The sequence below is a fragment of the Bombus terrestris genome, chromosome 10 (assembly GCF_910591885.1).
Source record: "Bombus terrestris chromosome 10, iyBomTerr1.2, whole genome shotgun sequence".
Taxonomy (NCBI): domain Eukaryota; kingdom Metazoa; phylum Arthropoda; class Insecta; order Hymenoptera; family Apidae; genus Bombus; species Bombus terrestris.
The window spans coordinates 3,524,241-3,545,192 of NC_063278.1; the positions used below are offsets into that span (position 1 = coordinate 3,524,241).

A 20,952-nucleotide genomic window follows, 5' to 3' on the forward strand; every position below is an offset into this window, starting at 1 on the left:
ATAGTATTTAAAAGCAAGCAGGAGGAAACATGGGAAATAATCCAGTAACAATCAAAGTAATAAAATAACACAGGAGATATTGCAATCTGTTTTATGAGAGTCACGCAACAATATAAAATTTCCACGCGTCCTTTGTCATTATTACGGGTTCGTTCTATCTATAGCGTTGATATTGCGTCACGAATCATCCCCCGTGTTCCCCTGATCAAATATTATTAACCGTTTTCCTCCATCTCTCACGCCAGACATCATTTCCATTTTGCTCGTCCACGTGCTAGAATTATCTCCGACAAACAAGAAGTTTTTCCTCGCGTTTCAACGAAAGAATGAAATGTCAAACTTAACTTTCGAGCATTGTCTCGCGGACTTCACGCTTTTTATCGCCGGGTCTGAACTTAACAAAGCGAGTTATCGCGCTGCTTTTACAGCGAAATTTTAAAACGAAGTGTTCTTTAATTAAAAAAAAAGGGAAAAAAGGAAAGAAAAGAAGATAAAAAAGTGGCGTTGAAACCCGACGAAGAAGATATCTTATCGACGGAAAACTTGGAAGCTTGGCAATCGTTTTAAATTCTCTGCTACAATACAAGTTGTACAGGGCGATAATAAATAACAAAGATGTTAGTTTCACGAGTAAAGAATTTCCTCCACCTACATGAGAATTACGCCACGATATTTCACTTGCGAGCTACAATTAAATTAACTAAATGCCAAAAATTCTTGTCCGTCCACTTCCATTGCGACGAATCATCCTCCAAATTTTCCATTAATCAGTGCTCCCAATAATCGACCATTCTGTCAATCGATGTTAGCCAAGCTTCTATTCACGACCATACACTAACAGACAAAAAGACAAGAAAAAAAGAAAGAAAGGGAAAAAAGAAGTGGAATGGAGAGGAATAAGAAGAAAATGAAAATGAAATAAGAGAATCACGAGCAAAAAGACGATAAAATCCTAGCCGATTTCGTCTGATCTCGGATCAAAGTCGGAACCGATAACAACATTTTCGTGGCGAAGGGGCGATTTTTAATCAAAGCCAGAGGGAATCGAACGGAACGTAAACGCGAATAGCCTCCGTGTCGTTCGTGTCTGTGGGGGAGCTTGCCGAGAGAGGGTATTACAGAGAATTTCGGTGTAATCCGGCAACGTTTCCCGGCCTTTGCCTTGGCGCGATTCGGCGGAGATTGCGATTAAGAGTTCTATAGATTGGCCGGCCTCTTTGTTCGACAGCGCAGTTTCCTTCGTGAAAGAAATTAAACCCTTTCCCTTGCCTCGAGCCATCCAAAGTGAGATTCCGCTATCATGGGGAAAAAATGGAACGAGCTCGTGAGAAAAATCGTTTGTCGAGGGGACGCGCTAATTACCAGCATGAGGTCTCCAGGGAATTTCTAGGGAATTTACGTGTTAGCTACACGCTGCTTTCTACGGTTAAAACGTCCTATTTAATATCTTCTTCGTATATTAATATTTTCGTACGTTATTTACGGTATTTTTAAGTTTTTTTTCACTACGACAAGAGAAAATTTCTCTTGCAAAGACATTTTAAAACGAATTTCAAAAGAACTTCGTTAAATTTCGCAGAGTCGTTCGAATTCGTACAATTTCAAAAACGAAAAGCAACTTTGATTTGTCGCTTATTCTTCTATAACGTGGAAAGGATAAAAATCTTTGGGAGATTTAGTTTAGAGATACAAAAATAGAGACTGCATCCTTTAGAATCAGCTCAGGTAGACTTGTTGTACGCTCTTTTTTATCCCACCGAGTTACAGTAGTCCGGAGATTGACAATTTTTCTGGGGGAAGAAGGAGAGATTTCTGTCGTTGTCGAGCAAAGTCTAGAAAATTGCAAAGAACGCTAGAAAAGTTTCGTGAGGCTATGTGGCGCAAATTGGGACGCAAAACGACGCCTCTTTCGACTGAAACATTTGCATCGGCCGATTTCACTTGCAAATTGATCGTTCGTGTTTTGCAACGTGCGCCAAAAGTGTCGGTGAAACAAAAGGCGCCGTTTTAAGAACTGTCAGAAATCAGGCCGCTCTAGATTCCTTCGAGCGAATCTATAATACTTCGGCCAGGTTTTAGAATAGTTAAGCATCTATATACAGAATTTCATTTGATTGTAGGATAACTACAGAAATGGTTACCGCTTTTTAATTTAGAGTTTAATTTACTTTGATCAAATCTGGTTTCAAGTTTAACAAAGTTTAATTCAGGAGCTCACTCTAATGTCTCTCCTCTGTAACTGGAATTCTTTTCGACCACGAGAAAGAAGATTATAATTAATTACAAAGTTTACGACGTAATATTACATTTATCGAAAACGTTGATCGATGTAAAACGTTTTCTAATTTAATATAACGTTTAGATACGTAGCTTAGATTAGAAAAACGAAGATGAGTTTGGTTTTCAAATATTCGTGCGCAAAACCAGATGACTTATTCCTTCCCTTGGATAATATTTCTGCAGCAACGTATTGCTTTAAAATGCATACCAACTGTTTTTCCGAATCGAAAGAAGGAAATTAACTGTCAATCCCTGCTCCACGTTGCACAGTTTCGAGCTCCGGGAATCCTCCGTTCGTGGTTATATCGGACGAAATAAATTACAAATCTGGCTTTGAAATATGTAGTGGGTGACGCTGGTATTTTCGAGCCAAATGAATGCTGTGTTTCGGTACCAAAAAAGAACGATCGATACATCGGTTTCGAAACATCGTATATCGAGTCAGCTAATATATTAATATACTTTGATTGACGTGAAAACGAGAAACACATTAAGACGAAACGAAGAGACTTTCTAAAGACGTTTCGTAACTTTAATAAATAAAACAAACGATCGTCTGCTTTCGTTATTGACATATAGTTCCAATCTTCTATTGCAAAGTATTCGATAATTATTCGAGGAGACTGGGGTCGATCTCGTTCCAAAGAACATACACTTTTGCCGATAAGAGAAAAGAAAAAGGAGACATGAAAACGTCAAAATCGATTTTTTTCTATCTTAGCTACTTTTTACGAGAGCGCGTCACATTTATCTCTGGGAAGAGCGAACCGCCTCTTCCATCAGCGTTGAAAATGGACGAAGGATTAAAAACGATCGTTTAGCCCCGTCGATCAGTCGTTTGGCGCAACTCGCGCGACATTTTTCTGTGCCAATCGAAAGCATGGTGCTCCTTTTCGTCTCCTTCGGCATCCAGCGCCGCCCATTCCTTGACAACGATAAGAAATTTCGACGTACGCGAGGGCATGCAAATCGTGGCACATTATGCACAAGTTGCGGACGTGACACGGTATGCTAAAAAGGACGCTTCCGAATAATCGTTCAGACCGAATTAATCGATACAGACACGGAGGCACGGGATACAAAAGAGGCGGTGCAGTCGCGAGCATAAATCAACCGATTCAAAAACGAAACTAGAGGACTGTACTTTCTGATCTCTTATTTTATCTCTTATTTTCTGATCTCTTAATTTTCACCCGTCTGCTGAGTTTACGCCACAACAGTCGACGATCCTTCTGTCACGAAACATATACGAGTCCTTTAGAAGCTAAATTGATCACACTGAACAATTCCTCTGTCGATTTCGCCTTATCCAAACACACAATCAACATCCAACTCGATATCATCATCATCCTCGATAAAGAAATTTATTTTTCGTAAATTTATTAAATAAATAAAGATTTACAAAGTCGTAGACATCTAAATGCGATACGTTAGGGCAGAAAAGAGTTCTAATTAACCGGCTTTTCTTTGCATCCGTAGGTTTAGACAGACGAGGGACCTGGAAGCGATTCCTGTTGAGTAAAAGCTCGGCCGGAAGCAGCGGTACGCCGCAGCACACTTCCGGTACATCGACCGACACCGAGCTGACAACGCTGGACACCCACGAACTCTGGCTTCCGGAAAGCGAACCGCCGCCGTCGGCGATGTTCGCGCTTCACGCCTTTGGCGCCGAAATGCTCAAGTTATCCAGAGGTTTGGAGGGCTTTGCCAGCCCCGGCAGCCCAACTCCTATGGGAACGCCAAGGTCCACGCCTCAACACTCGCTCCAGCAGCATCAGCATCAGCAACAGCAACAGCAACAGCAACAATTGCATCGGTGCAGTTTTCGACACGGGTAAGATTACGATAGTATCGTATGCTGCGAATTCCGCACCCATATTTGCACACCACGTCAATGTTCGATGTATGGAAACGCGAAGCTAGAGTATCGTACAATACGATTGCACTGGTTAAAGTACAAACCAAGCACCGATTCTACCATTTTACCTTATACTTTCCAACCATTAATACGGAACATCGAATTTCAATCTTGGAACATGCTCTTCTACGAGAAAACGAAGCCTCCGATAACCATAAACCTTCCACAAAGAAAGAAAGAAATAGTTTGTAGGCAAATGGCGCGACACCTACAAACCTAAAACAACATCAAACTCGACTCGTCCTCGTACCACCTTAACACGAACCTGAAATACATTCGAATAAAATTGTAAAACGACCTGGAAGCGTAGATTTCACCGTAAATACAGAAGTTTCCTCAGTCACGTTGCAAGATAAAATATCAAACGATACTTCACGCTCGGCAGATCGCCTGGTCGATCGCAGTTTCCTTCGAGAAACAACTGTCACCGCGGCGAACTGCATCCAACTGGAAAATATTCTTCAGGCGTGAGAGTGCACGGGATCGCGATTCCGATTTACGGATGCTTTCCGTGGCTCCCTTCGGGGTACCCGTCGGAAGGAGCAGCGGGAAACGCGGCAGATTTACGAGGGCCGCGGAATATTTCTCATTCTCGCGTCACGTACGTTTTTTCGCGTCTCGTATTCCACGTGGAGATTGGCTGCGCCGTTGATATCTCGGATCGAACACGGTTTCACGAACCGATACCCCTGTCGACGTAGTCGCGATTCGAGTTGATAAAGCTGTCTCGGATTGGCAGAAGCTCCTTTCTCAGAAAAGTTCATCGAAGATTTCTTCGTGCTTCTCGTCTGACAGATTCGCCAATTTTATGAGCATAATTTTACTACGCGATGGAAAATTTTTTTATTCAATTTAATTTAGAGAGACTCGAACACGATTCTTTTTCATTTCTAATTGATATTTGAGCGTATGGCTAATTGTATGTTGTCAGGAGAAGATTGGCTACTTTCACGAGGTTTGTTACGGTCTACCGGATGACAGTTTGATAATTAAATCGCTCCTCTGAAAAAGAAATTCTTCTAAACGGTAATAAACAGCGACTGACTAAAATATTTAAACATTTCACCGATACCTTATGCTATAGCAAATGTCTTAAAATTTCGTTAGCGCTATAACGAAGCTTGGTTATCGTGATTAGCGTTAAATCAGATGGAATTTCAAAATATTTTACACAACACGATACAGTGTGTGCATGAAAATTTTCTGCGATATGCGTTCGAACACTTGCAGCAACACTTGTACACGAGATACCACTTTCAATGGGTCTTTTCCTATTCGAAGTCGACGTCGTTCAAGGCGTCGTCGTCTAGGCTGATCTACTTCCAATGACGCGTAAGTGAAGATAGACTTGGCCGCAGAAATGGGGCGTTATTCCCGCCACGGAAATTGGCTATTCGTTACTGTTCTGGGCCCTACGGCTAACTGAACAGGGAATTCAGTTGGATGTTGCCGGATCGTGGAAACGTGGATGGGGAAAAATTCACGAGGGAATTTAGCTGAGATCGCGAGGAGACACTACGACGAAAGTTTGCGGAACGAGGAAAAGTGTAAGGAGAAAAGTGTTGAGTTTCAGATTGAAAATGGGATTATTTATCGAGAGATTTGCCGGTGAAGATGAGTCGATGGATCTTTGCTCGAGTATCGCGAAATCGTTGTTATTATTCATCGTTGTTTAAATAATAATTATTCGAATATTAATATGACCAGGTTTTTAAACTACGCCGGTATAATTTTATAATATTTCCGGAATATATTTTTCCCGCTATAAATTAGGTTGGCTGACAGCTCAGCCGTTTTTATTCTTTTCGACTCAATCCCGCTTTAGAATTATAGTTATATACCGTTTGTATGCTTTGCATACATACATATATATGTATATAGGAGCGTGTGTATTTGAAACACCCCTTCAACGTTTCTTTCGTCGATCTTTCTTTGCCATTTCTTCTGCTCTGAAAAACATATTCAAACGCAGTGCGCTAGTTTGCATTCTCTACCTCTGCATCTTACAATAGGACGAGACCGGCACAGATAAGAGAGAAAACAGGAAAACTAAGCGGTATCATCATATTTATATCCAACGAATTATTTTGCACAACATTGCCACGTCTATAAAATCGCATAAAAATAGAAATTAGTAGTTGGAACACACGAAGGAGACGATCAGGATTAAATTATCTGACGATATAACGATCCTAAAATACGTAATATTATACGATAATCGTGTAACAAAAATAAAAAAGAGAAATAGACTTTAATTCGAAAATTTACTGATTAGAAATAACGCGTAAAGAATCAACAAAATAAATCATATAATAATACGTTTGACAATACCATTTACGACACGACGATACACGGCAATATTCGTAAATTGTGATCAAAGGTGAACAAGGCAGCTGTAGAAAACCAAAAAGCTTCGCCTGCGAACAATTCGCCGGAAGCGAATAGCAAGAAAGGAAGAAAACGCGAAGAAACGAAGAACCAACGTTTGTCGAGAATCACTTGAACCAATGTCGAGTTCCATTGCTGAAGAGTAGGTAAAATTTCTGGAATCGTTGTCCCATCAGCTCGTAACAACGTAACGAGTAATCTTAACGAATTCAGGTCAGCTGGAAGGAAACGAAGAGGCAATGCTTCGGGGTTGCTTCGATCCTTGCTCGAAACTGTCGATCAAGGATACGAGGTAACTTGTCGAACGCGGTAGCGACGAAACATGCCGACGTGACCACATTTCGCCTGGCTGCGAAGCGGTCGCGTTCACCGATAATATCGCAAGTTCACGCTGCCTCAAGCGTTCTCGGCATGCAGACGTTAAGCGTCCTTCGATGAAGTATGGACCGTGAGACGGTTCGCTAATACTTCGCGTCACACCGGTCTGAAATATGTGGCTCTTGACCGCTATTGGGAATTAGGTGCCGTATTTGCCAATTATTAGCGTAGATTGCTTGCCCGAGGGATTTCACGGTGAAATATTGGCGTTTAATGCGGCCACGCTTTTTACATCCAAAGCGCAAGAAAATTATAGACGAACTTGTAATAGATAGACCGCTTAGATATTCATGTAAATTCGTACTTTTATAAATACAATTAGAGAAATGGCACGTGGACATTTGTGTTAAGCGTTATAACGAGCAATATACTTTGCATATATCATATACTCCGGCACATTACAGTGGCTATAATTTCGCAAGCGTTATCGTACCACTTAACGTCGTATCATCGTGCAATAAATATTATTTATTATAGCATTTACAATAGCGATTAATAAGGCGCAAGTATATTAAGCTTCGTACGATTTAGTAGCATGAAAGCCTGGAAACTGGTCGGTGTGGCAAGAAGCGCACGAAGCATGTTGCACGACAAGAAACAAAGAATCCGTTTGCGTGGAATTAATTGAATCGTTATTTCGAGAACAATGATACGGGCAGACCTTTTGTCTCTCTTTCTCTCGGCAAGAAAGCTTTGCCGGATGGATAGAAAAAGGAGGCTGCCGTTTCCAGGACAATTACCAGACACGACCAAGTTCTCCCGAACTTTTGGCCCTTCAAAGAGCTTCAAAGTGACGAGCAAAGCACGAAGCTACGACGCGAATCCTTTGTGGATACGACTAAGTGCATTCCTTTATTAGAGTGCCCCAGGTAGGTAAGAGCAGTTTACTTAAGTGGCCACCGGCCCGTTTTGCACTTTGAATGCCCAGCAGCTAAGTGCGATCCACTACCGAGGCCTGGAACCACCATATATAATGGCTTTCCTCGCGCGGAACGACCTTTCCCTTCGCTTCTTCCCTCGCCCTTCCGCCGATGTTTATTTCCTGCATTTTCCCTTTTTCAATCTTTTTAAATCTTTCCCTGTTTTTTCTTTTTCTTTTTTCTTTTTTTTTTCACCAGTGACTCCGAGTTACGTCAATGGACGCGGTTCGTTCGAACAAGTGGCGAACAATTCGACGAACTTGATTTGACGCGATTCCACACAACGTTCGATTATAATGGCAGATAAAATTCGCACTTTTAATCGCGAAACTTTACATTTCCCGATAACAGATGACACAACGGCAGCTTGAAAGTTCTATTGGAAAAAACATTCCGATGATTTCTCCTTGGATCATCGACGTGCTCGTCTGTAACACGAACGGGTGAATGCCTGCCATTGAAATATATCCGATCGAAGAGAAAAATGTGAAGTGTCGCTGGATCGGATACGTTCGCGTTTTGATTTTGCCACAAGCACTCGAAGCATCTCCAATCAATCGCATCGGTCGAGCGAATAGGAAGACCTTGGTCAACGATCATTCAACGATCGATTTCGGTAACAATATCCTATTCCAGTTTCAATTTCGAAAGTGTTGGGAATCGTTCTATCAAGCGATCGAGCAGCTGAAAAATTTCTGCGTCGATGTTTCCCCACCTGTCCCCATTTTTCATCTATTACACGCCATCCATTTCCCCACGAATCGACACCATTTTGCTATGGAAAACTGTTATTCCTTCGCGCTGTCTTTTCTTCTAGTAAGTGGTCGATAGATTTTTATGCAAATTCGTGGTTTCGAGAACGCGATTGAAAAAGTAGAACAGAAAATTGTAGAAAATTGTTTTACCTATCGATCGTTGCACGAAGTAATTATACTTTGGATTAGTTTCGACAACATATACTTTCGCGTAATTTGACGTATATCTCTCAGTGGTTGCGTACTTTGTCGTCGTTCGACGTGTCTTTTCCCGATGCCTTGTTTCGAACGATAATGCTAACGCTATTACGAAATTGATATCGTTGTAATGAAAGTTTGCCGTGGAATTTTAAAAATACGGAGAAAGTTATTCGAAGAATTCCCTGCAATAATCAGGCTTCCGAGGAAATGAAAAGCCGCATGGACTGGATGAAGAATCTTCGACGATAGTATTGTACAGTACATATTTCGTAATAGCCGGCGGCTATTATTAAATAACTTTGCCGGAGATATAGAAAAAAGATTATACGTTATCGAGATCTGAACATTCCTGTTCCGTATAGAGCAGATTCCTTGTTTTTACGCAATTTTGTATTATGAATTTCTTGTTTCACGCAAGACAAGGCAGATTATCGGAATACATCCGAAGCTTTGATAGTTCAGACGTCTTAATCTACTAAAAGAATATGATTCGCGGCATTCTCATTTTCCTTCCCGACAACTTTCTTCGGTTACGACGCGAGTATCGTTGGAATTTATCTTATCTTAAACTTAAAGCTCGTTTCTTACTTTAAACTTCAAACTCATCCGAGTCTCGATATTTTGAAATTCATTCTCCTCCGCGTTTCTTTCTTTCGCATTCTTCTCTCTTAACTTTAATTCCATTTTCAAGTTTATCCAATCTTAATGCCAATCCATCTCCATTCCAACTTCTCGAGTCTCCGAATTCATTCTTTTCAATCTCACTGCCACCAGCTTCGAACGTTTCAGAATTACATCGCCTCCAAAACTCCATCATTCGATCATCATTTTCTTTATTTTTAATTTCTTCCCGTTTCCCTTCATTCTCGATCTAACCGAATTTCCATCCGACCCGAAACACGCGTTCACTCGATTCGACCATTCGACGAACCTTCGCTGCGAGAACTTCGATCCGAACGTATTTCGAATTCCAAATTCGCTATCGGCCGAACAGAAATCCCGTACAAGTTCGCTGGCTTTAATTCCAACTCGTTTTCAATTCCAAACATACCGTTGGTCGTGTCGGAAGCCTTTGCGACTCGGCTCGTTTTAATTCTAATTCGTTTGAGACTCGACTCGTTCAAGAGCCACGAGTCGTTCGAACTGGCGTTGCTCGCGATGAAACCGAGCTTCATCGGCGCCTTTGCCTTTGCTTCGTGGCATGCAATAATGGCTGGTTGATCGTCAATAATGGATAGAACGCGTCAAAAGTGGCTGGCGCAGCTGCGTTTCATATATGTCCGATTTATAGCGGCATTCGTCGGTCTTTTTCGTCGAGAGGCTGTACCGTTCCTGTATTTTTTTTTTCTTTTTTCAATCCACGCGATCCATTACCGCGCTCCATACAGACAGGGCGAAAGGAAAGGGAAAAAATGAGAAGTTGGACCTAAAAATGCACTACCTTTCGAGAAAGCTTTCCATCGGGATGGAACGCGAGCCTCGTCCTGTGTCACGTTCCACGAATTATTGTACATTTCTCGCTTCTAGGATATATCGATATGAAGCTCGATTTCCAGTAGCTGCGAGCTATTATACTTTGTATCGATAAAATATATGTCGATCGATAATGAAAGTTGCTATAGAAAGGAAGGAGAGTTTGAAAAACCACTAGTCCGCCGTAACTGAATCTCTCGTTTCACCTACTTTCTACGAATCGTATCGCTGGAAGAGGTTGGCAGGAAAATATGATGCTCCGGCAGCGTCCATAAATCGTAAACTTTGATGATTAAATAGCGCATCTTTCAACAGCAACGTAGTAAATCTTCAGTTTAAAGAAAAAGGGGGAAAAAAAGAAAAGAAAAGGAGAAGGTTATAACGAACGATGTTAATCTATTATAATAAATCACTGTACTCTCGAGCGAGGTATCTAAATTTTGTCGAAATCGAGTACCAAGAACTCGCACGATTCTGTGTACTACGCGTTACCATACAAGTTACAGATTACGCGTATAAACCGAATATCGTATCGATACGACGAACGATCTCACGAAATGCTGACCGCGACTATTTAACATTCCAGGAGCGGAGAAAGCGGAAGCAGCGCGTCCGATTCTCGAACGAGCCTCTCGATACCGGAAGACCTAAGCTCGCCCACCCCGTGGAAGCATCGGCGACGCGCGTCCACCTTCAACGAGGCCCGTTTGGAACGAGCGGAATCGGGTTCGCCGAGAACACCCAGGAAACGATCTTTCAGTTTCCATGAGCAGCCAGTGTTCGGCCGTGGTTCCGTTTCGCGGAAGAACTCGTCGAACGAGGAAGCCTCGAGCACGCAGAGGAAGTCGAGCGATAAACAGGAAGGCGAAATCGCGTTACCACCGCCGTGTACCTGCCCCTATTTCGGCGAATCGTCCAAGAGACCACCTCCGCAACCATCCAGCGACGTCGTGATCGTTTCCAGCGATACCATGAAGCCAATCTCGGGGAAGAATCTGGAGGCTACGTTTCTCGGTAGAAACAACAGCGGTAGAATGGAGGCGAGCAGAAGCTACGAGCCAAATTCTGTCGTTACGTGGAAGAGCGGCAAAAGAGGATCTAGTTTAGGTAGGTGCCAGTTGACTGGGAATGAAAAAAATCGATAAAGTGGCTTTTGGTTCGATGCTGAGATCGATCTGATTTTTTCTTCTTTTTTCTTTTGAGGTTTTGGGATTGGAGACACGAGTTCATTTCTTCCCCTGTAATTGAGAGAATTCTGTATTTTATAGAGAAATATCTTACTTCTCGCGATGCTCATATTAAAAGGCGATTAGGTATTGGGAATTGGGAGAATCGATAAAGTGGTTTTTGGTTTGCTGCTGCTATTCATCTGATCTTTTTTCTCCCTTTTCTTTTCTCTTCTTTTTTGGAAGAGGACAAGGTTTGAAATTGGAGACACGAATTCATTTCTTTCCCTGCAATTGCTACAGTGCTGTGTTTTATAGAAAACTTTCTGCTTCGCTATGCTGCGTCAAAAGATAGTTTCATTATTTACAAGTGTGAACGAGACGATGAAGAGGGATCCAGCTTAGGTAGAACGTTCAGATTGATTGGAAATAGGAACTGGTTGGCAAAGCGGTTTCTATAATAGTTAGGTGCCAGTTGATTTGGTTTTTTAGCCTGCCGACGCGGAAGTCGATATAATAAATAAATTGTCTCGATTGTTACCGTTTTCGTTTCTGGTCGCATTTAATTTTCCTTGGGGTATTAAAAGTTTTACGAGGCGAATTTAGTGACCCAATTAATTGTCACTTTGGAGGAGCAGTTGTTAACTCGAATATACTGTCAGATGCGTTTAATGTTGCAGAACAGCTGTAGAGATTAACTGATAGTCGTTAATTTAAACACAGGCTGTAACTCAATTAATTACCAAGTTCAACACATGATCAATTCCGAAACTACGGTATACGGTGTACATCCATATACAGGGTGTGTCCTCCAGGATTAACCACCACTTTTTAGCCATCGATTCGTATTATTACTCAACACGCCAACATGTAATCGGATTGAAACGCGAAGAATCAGAAACGTGTCATCCTTTTGAAAATCTCACAAATTCGTTTTCTTCGCTGAAATTTGTAAGATTGAAACATAAAAAATCGTCGTGGAGTTAACTTTCCTGTAAATAAATGAAGATTCGAGTCGTGCTCGACACAACGAATCGTAAAATCTTCCAAAACTACAGTCCTTTGTTTCGATTGCAAGAGAGCAACGAGACGGATAAGCAAAAATTCGTAACAGCATCTCTTTTTCGATCAAATGTGGAAAAATCTTGCCATAATCCGATTGAATCGAATTATAGCGCCAGCGATCAAGTCTTAGGAAACTATAATTCTTCGTTTTAATTCCACAGGGAACACAAGAACGGCGCTATTGACCACAAGAGGTGGTCCGATCCGGCGTGCAGCGACCATGCGTGCTCATAACGGAGCAGCGAGCATCAGCTCTAAGCAAAGCAGCAATTCATCCTCGCCGTGTCCGCACAGATACTCAGGGCCAATTCGTAGCCACCATTCGAGAACCAGCAGCGTTGCTTCGCGAAATAGCTCGCGACACGGAAGGATCATCAGACTGGAGCAAAAAGCCACGAAAGTTCTAGGCGTCGTTTTCTTCACGTTCGTGGTCCTCTGGGCGCCGTTCTTCGTCCTCAATTTGATACCAGCCGTGTGCCCCGACTGTGAAAGGCAGATCAATCACAACATCTTCGATTTGGCTACTTGGTTGGGCTACGCCAGTTCTATGGTCAATCCTATCTTCTACACGATCTTCAACAAAGTCTTCCGGCAGGCCTTCAAGAAAGTGTTGCTCTGCAGATACAAAAACCAAAGCTGGAGGCCATCCAGGTAGGCCTTTGGCCCCGGGAGACCGGGGATCGCAGTCACCAGGGTTTAAAGTCGTTAATAAACGTCGACTTCCGGTAGCAGCGGAAGCGGAAGAACCGTGGTTGACCGGCCGTGGTTTCTCAGCGAATTACGAGCCACGGTGAAGCTTTGGTTGTTTCATGATCGCAGATAAACTGAAGAAGATTTTGTGAAAATCTGGGTAATATATATATGTGTGTTTGTGCGTGTGTATTCGAAGCTCCTGTGAAAGTTTAGAGTGAAAATGAAACGAGGATTCCATCGAATTAAAACGAGTGGAAGAGTCGAAGCGAAGCGAAAAGAAATTATCGAGAACATGCGGATCGTTCCTAGTTGCAACAAGCGATGTCTAGTGAATTGTGAAGTATGATAGAAATATGTTTTCGATATAACATAGTCACGAACCATGATCAAGCAGTTAGATCGTATGATCGTGGAGGAAAAAGTGAAGAAGCTTTTTTGTAAAAGCTTTAATAATTTGCGAAAAATACGGAATCGAGAAAGGTAGGAAAATTGAAGGGAATACATCGTTACAAGCTGCAGTGAGTGATACTTCGAGAAAAAGAAGTTCTTTCTTTCTTCAAATAAAATAATTACGAGCAACAGTGAAGGTTAGATTGATTCTCGAAGGAAAACCTAACAAGCTGTTATGGAATCTTAGATGATCGAAAAATGAAAAATATTGAATCGAAATGAGATATTTGACGTTCCGTAAAGTTGTAGAGAACGATACAAAGAATACTCTTTCTTCCTTCTGTTAAAATAATTCGAGAGGCTTACGTAGATCGGATAACGCGAAGACAGGTGTACTTGAAACGAAGAGTTTCCAACGAAACTCCTAAGTGAACTACGAACTGCAATAAACGTTGCTTCCTTCTGTAGGCGGAGCTTCCGCGAGATGGGAAATCGGAACACGCGAGACGAGCAATTTAGATTAAGGACTTTAACTATAATCGACTTGTTAAGGTAGAGTTTCGACGATTAAGGTTTCCAATGCGAGCTGAACACTTCATCTTCCAAAAGCGGTTCGACGAGCTTTCGCGATATCGATAAACGAAACTAAAATACTTGATCGAACTAGGGTTAAAAGAAGCGAGACGAGAGGCTAGTAGAGGAGCTTCCCTAAATGCGCGACATAAAGCGATCTCAAATCTTCCGCTTGGCATTCGTCTGTGCGTGTCGTAACTAAATGACGGCGACGATTCGAAAAATTGTCCCACCACTTCCACCCGTTCATCCCTGTACAACATCTTTACTCGTTCCGTGCGATTCTTAACACTGTGGACGTTTATGCAAATGAATGTTTTCCTAAACGTCATCAACGATACGAAACCCAAATAGACGTTTCTTTTATCCGTTTGTTTCATAACGAGTACTATATTTTCGATATTTTATATAGGACATATTTCTGCATTTTACGTGTATTCTGTGAGTTTCCACGTTCTTCAACGTTTCGTGCGTATGCGTAAAAGGCGGCAGTTTATCAATGAAGAACGACGAACGCGTTAGGTCGTAACGCAAGTAATTCGCGATCTTCGTTACGATTTCCCGGTGGAAACGAGGCGCTGTTGCTCGAGAACCTTTCAGCTAACGAATTAAGGTCATTGTCCATTTAACGACACAGCAAATGAACAACAACAGCTCGGTATTAAATACTTGGTATTCTTGTACATAGTCTAACCCTTTCGCTACTAATGGCCACTGCCGTGGTCTCTCGCAAACTTATCTCTGCGTACGAATGGCTATTGTAATGCACAGCTGAAGTAAATGTACTGCGAACAGTAGGTAAGATAACATTAGGTTATGTCGTAAGCAATGCGGTTCTCTTGCCAACTATCTGTTGGTAATAGGTTTACTGTGTAATAAACATTGTTCCGCGATAAAAATATTCATAACGATAAGTATCATACGGATGATGGAAATTCTTCAATTTTCTGCGAAATAGAAGTCGAGTAATGATATATTAATCCTGAATTAAATTGCTCTAAAATCGGACGAAATGTAGTTTCATTTTACTCGCCCGATACCTTTGATAGTGGAAAGTGATCGTTAGAGATCGTTTATTTGAACACGATACAATGATATAGTCGTTGATCGTCGAATTTCTATCGAGCGCACTCGCCACTTTCTCGAATCCTTTCGCCGAGAAATATTAGGTTCACCGAAAAATGTCTTTCGCTATCTGCACGCAGCTGCTTTATCTGGCTACGTTGATGCAAACACGAAAGCTGATCGGTCAAATTTTGTGGTCTTTAGCTTCGATCGTCTTCTAGCTGTCGCAGGACACGTTTCGTTTGCGTTAAAAGAAAAAATGTTGTGCAACTATTATTTCCTTCTGAAACGAAAGAAACTTTCAGGACAACCTAATACTTTGGTTAAGGACCTATCATCACGCGTTGTTCAGCGACGATGAATTTTAGTGAATTGTTACTGTAAACGATAAATAAGAGATAAATATACATTAGATCGACGTTCGTGTGTTCTAGGCACTCTATAATTTATTATTTATCGTTCGATCCGTCTGTTTTCCTATCCTTCTTTTTTTAGAGTTTTCCCTTTAAATATGACAATCAGCTGGCTCGTAATTCGCGAAACTGATTTCTAACCGTAGCAGAGATTAATTCGAATAATATCTCAAAGTTTTGAATCCGGGTAACTGAACAACCTTCCTTCCACCTGTTCTTTCACGATCTTACGTTAAATACGAGACAATCAGAGCTGGCTGGTAATTCACGAAGCTGATTTGCAGCCGTGGCAGAGATTTATTCGAATAATATCTCGTAGTTTCTTGATCAGAGGAACCGAACCACCTTTCTTCCACTGTCTTTCGATGGTCGACGCAATAAAACACGACAATCACTAAAAATTACGGAACGTAGGGTTCCGAGAGGATCCCCATACGAACAGCGATGGGTCGCGGGGAACCGAATCGCGAAGGTCGTAAATAGGAGCGAGGTTCCTTTTCAGAACACGATCACGGATAATCGAGACTCCATTGTAAACGGAACTGATCGCATTGACCACTGAAAGGTTCTCGTAACAAACAACCGACTGCTGCGATAAAACCTATATACGTAAAAGCGTATCGATACTGTTTTCTCTCGATGCGAAACCCAGGGTACCTACCGGAAGCTCTACAGCGAAAATTGAAACGGCTGTACGCTGTAGCTGGATTGGCCGAGTTCGTGTCATAAAGCAAACAGCTTGGGCCGGTTGAACCAGCGGAATATTAAATTCGCAGAAAAGGAATCTGTTCGATTGTAGTTTGGAATGAACGCAGTTTGAAAATTTCTATCCTCTCGGTATGCGTCGAGATGATCACGATGACGTGCAGCGCAAAATTGATCGCGCGTGTAGAAATTTTAAAGGATATTATATTCGCACAGGGGCAAACTAACGACAGTAGGAACACTCTGATCGTTGAATTTCGTGTTCAAAGAGTTCGATTGAAAGGAGAAACGGGTTTAAAACCGAGGCAGAAGTTGTCACACGGCAAATTAAATGAACGAGAGACGATTCAGTCCTTCGCTCGCGTATCTACGTTTGTTAATTACGGAAAAAGTGGTTAGAATGTAGCTACTTTGGAAATGCTTAAACAATCGGAGTCTGTGGACAAAATGGAACAGTCGTGTCGCCTGGCTGACCCGTGGGGAATGTAAAAGAGAGAATTCACGTTGGAAGGATATGGTGGAAAACCTAGAAGGACGGATTCCGTTCCTCCGTGCCGAGTTCCACGGAGAACGTGAGCAGAATTGACTTAATCGAAGCGAGAACAAACAGAGCGGAGAAGTCAAAAGTCGATACGACGGGCATATTCCGTTGCTGGAAGGTAGAAAGGAAAAGTGGCTGAGCGGCGAAATAACGATCCCGATCGAGGCGAAACCGAAAGAAAGCACAAAAGCAGCTTCTCGGCAATTTTCTACCGTAAGAAGTTGCTGCTCGTTTCGACAGATTACTCTGGCGAGCGGTCTGACGATAAAACCTCAAATGGAATGCGTGGACCGACTGTCTACTGGCTGATTTTCCACCGGTTCCCCGACACCGATTGCGTGTAATCGCAAGCAAAATCGTTTTGTAAAAGGAAAATCCAATTATGCGTTCGCGCGTATACAGCGGTTTTGATATTTCTCGAACGATCGGTTAATCGAAAACGTAGGTCTGAGAAGGTTGGTTCGAATTTTCGTTCGCGCTTCGTTGCCACTAAACATCGTTCGTAGATGAAACGTCGAAACGAAATGTTTATAATCGCGCGTTACTATGATACGCGATAATCCGATGTTTTGAACGACTGCTTAATTTATGATACTACGACGAAAAAGAAAAATTGCGTTACTGTATACAATGATTTAATATTTTCCAACCTCTGGTTAATTCGCGACGTTCAGCTGAAAGCATCGGTTGAACGTTGTCGGGTTGCGTCGGATCCGAGCTGCTCTCGTTTGCAGGCGGAAAATCCAACTGCGCTTATTGCAACGTGTTGCACGCTACACGGTGATTAAATATTTTTTACAGACTGATTGATTCGTGACGTCGTTCTGAACGAGTCAGTTGGATATTTGGTTGCGTTAAGGTCGCACCAAAAACGTTTGCAAATAGAAAGTTCGCGCGTTACTACACCAATTCCATATCTTTTGCCGATTAATTAGTCGTAAAATCGAACTGAACATCGATATAATGCGTCAAATGAAACGGAGAAGGATAAAAAGTTAAAGATATTAGATCGTCCGAAAAGTGTCTTTCTTCTACAGATACGACTTTTACAACGACGCATCTTTATACAAACCTAACATGAAACCTAATCTGTCGAAATGGATCATGCGTAATTCGATAAAATGATATGAAACGGAAAATATTGTGAAAATATCGAAAGAAACTTTTCGGACGACCCAATAGATAACAGAGATGGCATTATCCAACGCGTGAGATAGAAATATCAACACGAAACACGGTATCGATCTAGAGACGATTGAAAACTAGCAAATACGACGAGGTATCGTTAAGTTGAAGAAATTATTCAAGCCACTGACTATAATCGATATGATAATTTAATTGGCGTGTTTAAGTATATTTATAAGTAGTCGTCGAACGTAATCGTCATTTATGTCGTTAAGAAATGTAAATAAAATCAAGTAAAATTCACTTGAACGCGACCGCCTGTGTATGCGCGTGTGTATGATCCAAGTGTAGGTGAATAACGATCGAAGGTGAAAACGAAAAGGTGAGCGTTCGAGGATTCGATTGGAGAAAGGAACTAGTGGTTAGAAAACGTTAATCTCGCGCGCTTAGTGAGAGAGTAGCGGGATCTCTGAGAGATTCTTAGGAAGATTGCGAGCCCGAGCAGAAGCCAGAAATCCCTTTCGCTAATCCTGAACTCGATTGCAATCGCGAATAAGACCTCGTTCCCTTCGATCGTACGAAATCGCTGCGTTTCCGCGATATTTATCGTTGTTCCACCGACGTGATTCTCCCACCGTTAACGCTTTCCTGATTTCACAACGATGTCACGCTTTGTGCAAATTTTCTTCGGAAGACGAACAAGACGTCGAAGGTTTTCACAATCTTCTAACGACTTTTCACTTCTATTTCGCGTTTCTGTAAGCGTCGTAATATTTATGAGCCAAGTAACTAGAGCATTATAGGTCGATTCATTCGAAATAAAGCTTCGTCAATGAATTTCAGTTTGCCCAGGTTAGTACGAAATAAATATGTCGCGACACATTGTCCCAACGAATATTTACGAATACTTGTCGCAATATTTACGGAAAATGATATTCATTCTAAACGTTAATTAATTACGTTAATTATTCTAAATTGATCGATATATTTTGAGACGACTGTTGGTTTTCAAACGACATCCCATCGATGAAATATATCGTACGCCTTGAAGAATAACGACCAGCATTCTCAGACTCATCCATAAGATGATTCTACGCTAAATCTACGTGAAACCGTTCGATGAAACTAAACAAATGCGTTTATGTGATAAATTGGGTAAGACTAGCAGTACGTGCAATTTTTGTTAGTTTGTCGTATTTCACAGTTGGTTTGTTTTCTCTTTTCGTCGGGGAAAACATACGTTTCGTCGTATTTCATTTACAGAAACCAAATCACAGATCGATAAGCTAAAATTGTGACGGGACTATAACTGAAATAAATGGCTGGGAATAACGAGGACGAATCACCCGCAAGCAATACAAACTATAGAAAGGTGACACGCAATTTGGTAACGATAACACGGTTCTAGGACAACAATTGAATAAATAGTTAATCGCAAATAGCATTTGTGTAACGCGAGAATTGTTAAACGGTCCGTCAGGAAGTTAAAATTAATCACCGCAAGAGCAACGTCTGAATAGAATGATTAACGCGGCCATAGCGTAAATAAACAACAAACGCAACGTGGCCCTGCGTGAAAATCGATTTTTCAAGCTGACGGTGGCCCGGCTTTTTAACTTTTCGTCCCTTGCACGAATGCAAAGCAGGGAAACAGAAAAAATCAGAAAACCATGGAAAATCGAAAGGAATCGTCCAACTGTTAAAAAGACGCGTAATGTAACGGCGATAACGTTACGTCGCTGCGGAAGCGACGAACGAATTGAAAATATAGAAATATGACAAATTGCAAAGTAGCAAGGGATAGGATTTTAGAATCTCAGAGGGAGGAAAAAGAAGAAAGATTAATTAGAAAAGAGGGAAGTCCGAAACGTGATAGAGTCCAGATAGAACGACGACTAAGATTAAAATTAAAATTAAGTGGGTTAAAAAGGGTTATAAATCGGTTAAAAAAAAATAAAGAGAGAGAGAGAGTAAAGAGATATTAACAAGGAAGTGTAATGAATCAAAAAACTAAAGACGAGAGAAATGAAGCACGAAAAAGAAAATAAAAGGTACGGAGGCAAAAGGTTAAAAACGAAGACGGAGGAAATAACGATCGGAAAAGAAAAGGTTAAAGGTAAAGCAAGAAAAATTATGAAAAATCGAAAAGGAAAAAAAAGCTAAAATACGAGAGGGAGGGGACGATGGATGGAAAAAGTGAAAGGTGAAAGACAGTTTCACCTCAACCCTAGACGGTGAAATAAGGGTAGTGAGAGAGGGTGGGGGGATAAAGGAAGGAGAGGGGATAATGAAAGATTACCAGCAGGTCGATAGGAAAACGATTAGTCTAAAAAACGACCGATAATTTTCATCCTATGAAATCGAACAAATACGATAATAACAAATTTATATGATATTTATATACCTCGCCTATAATATAGTTTTAATTATAAATAATTTAATTTAACTATTAATTGCGATTACGATATGAGGACAAATTCGACGCGATTGAAGACTGATATAATTAATTTCTAATTGTTTAGATACGTAACCCGAATCCTAATTTACGAAGGATAAACACGTCGTTATTTAATCTGCTCGTAACCGCGTCGACGATTCCCCAAGTCGGGATCGAGCTCGTTCTTAGTTTGAATTTCAGTTTAACAATTTCATAGAATTTACAAAGCGGATAAACAGTCGGAGCGGTCGTTAAATGCTGGAAATTGTGCGAGCAAGAAGAAATCGAGACGGCCGGATTCCTCATAAAACTCGCAACAACAGAGGAATTTGTTCGCGCTGACACGCCATACAACTGGGCAAAATAATCACATAAAATAAACAATATTCTAATCCAATTAATCTTTATCCCATATAAGAGATTCGATCCTGATCATGAACTTTAGACCGTAGCGAATTTTGAGACC

The 20,952-nt window shown here is 41.3% G+C and overlaps 2 protein-coding genes across 3 annotated transcripts in view; one reads left to right on the forward strand and one right to left on the reverse strand.

Annotated features, from left to right (window-relative positions):
- The window catches only part of LOC100645334 (5-hydroxytryptamine receptor 1A), a 116,019-nt gene extending 102,516 nt beyond the window's left edge, over positions 1-13,503 (forward strand). For both annotated transcript variants that reach the window (XM_048409481.1, XM_048409480.1), the window contains exons 5-7: positions 3,760-4,114; positions 10,900-11,420; positions 12,706-13,503. In XM_048409481.1, coding sequence (XP_048265438.1) covers positions 3,760-4,114; positions 10,900-11,420; positions 12,706-13,199 — 1,370 coding nt within the window. In that variant the 3' untranslated portion in view covers positions 13,200-13,503. The remainder of the gene's footprint in view (positions 1-3,759; positions 4,115-10,899; positions 11,421-12,705) is intronic.
- LOC100645205 (26S proteasome non-ATPase regulatory subunit 1) overlaps positions 1-20,952 on the reverse strand; it is a 91,524-nt gene that overhangs the window by 8,621 nt on the left and 61,951 nt on the right. The gene's annotated exons all lie outside the window — the stretch shown is intronic.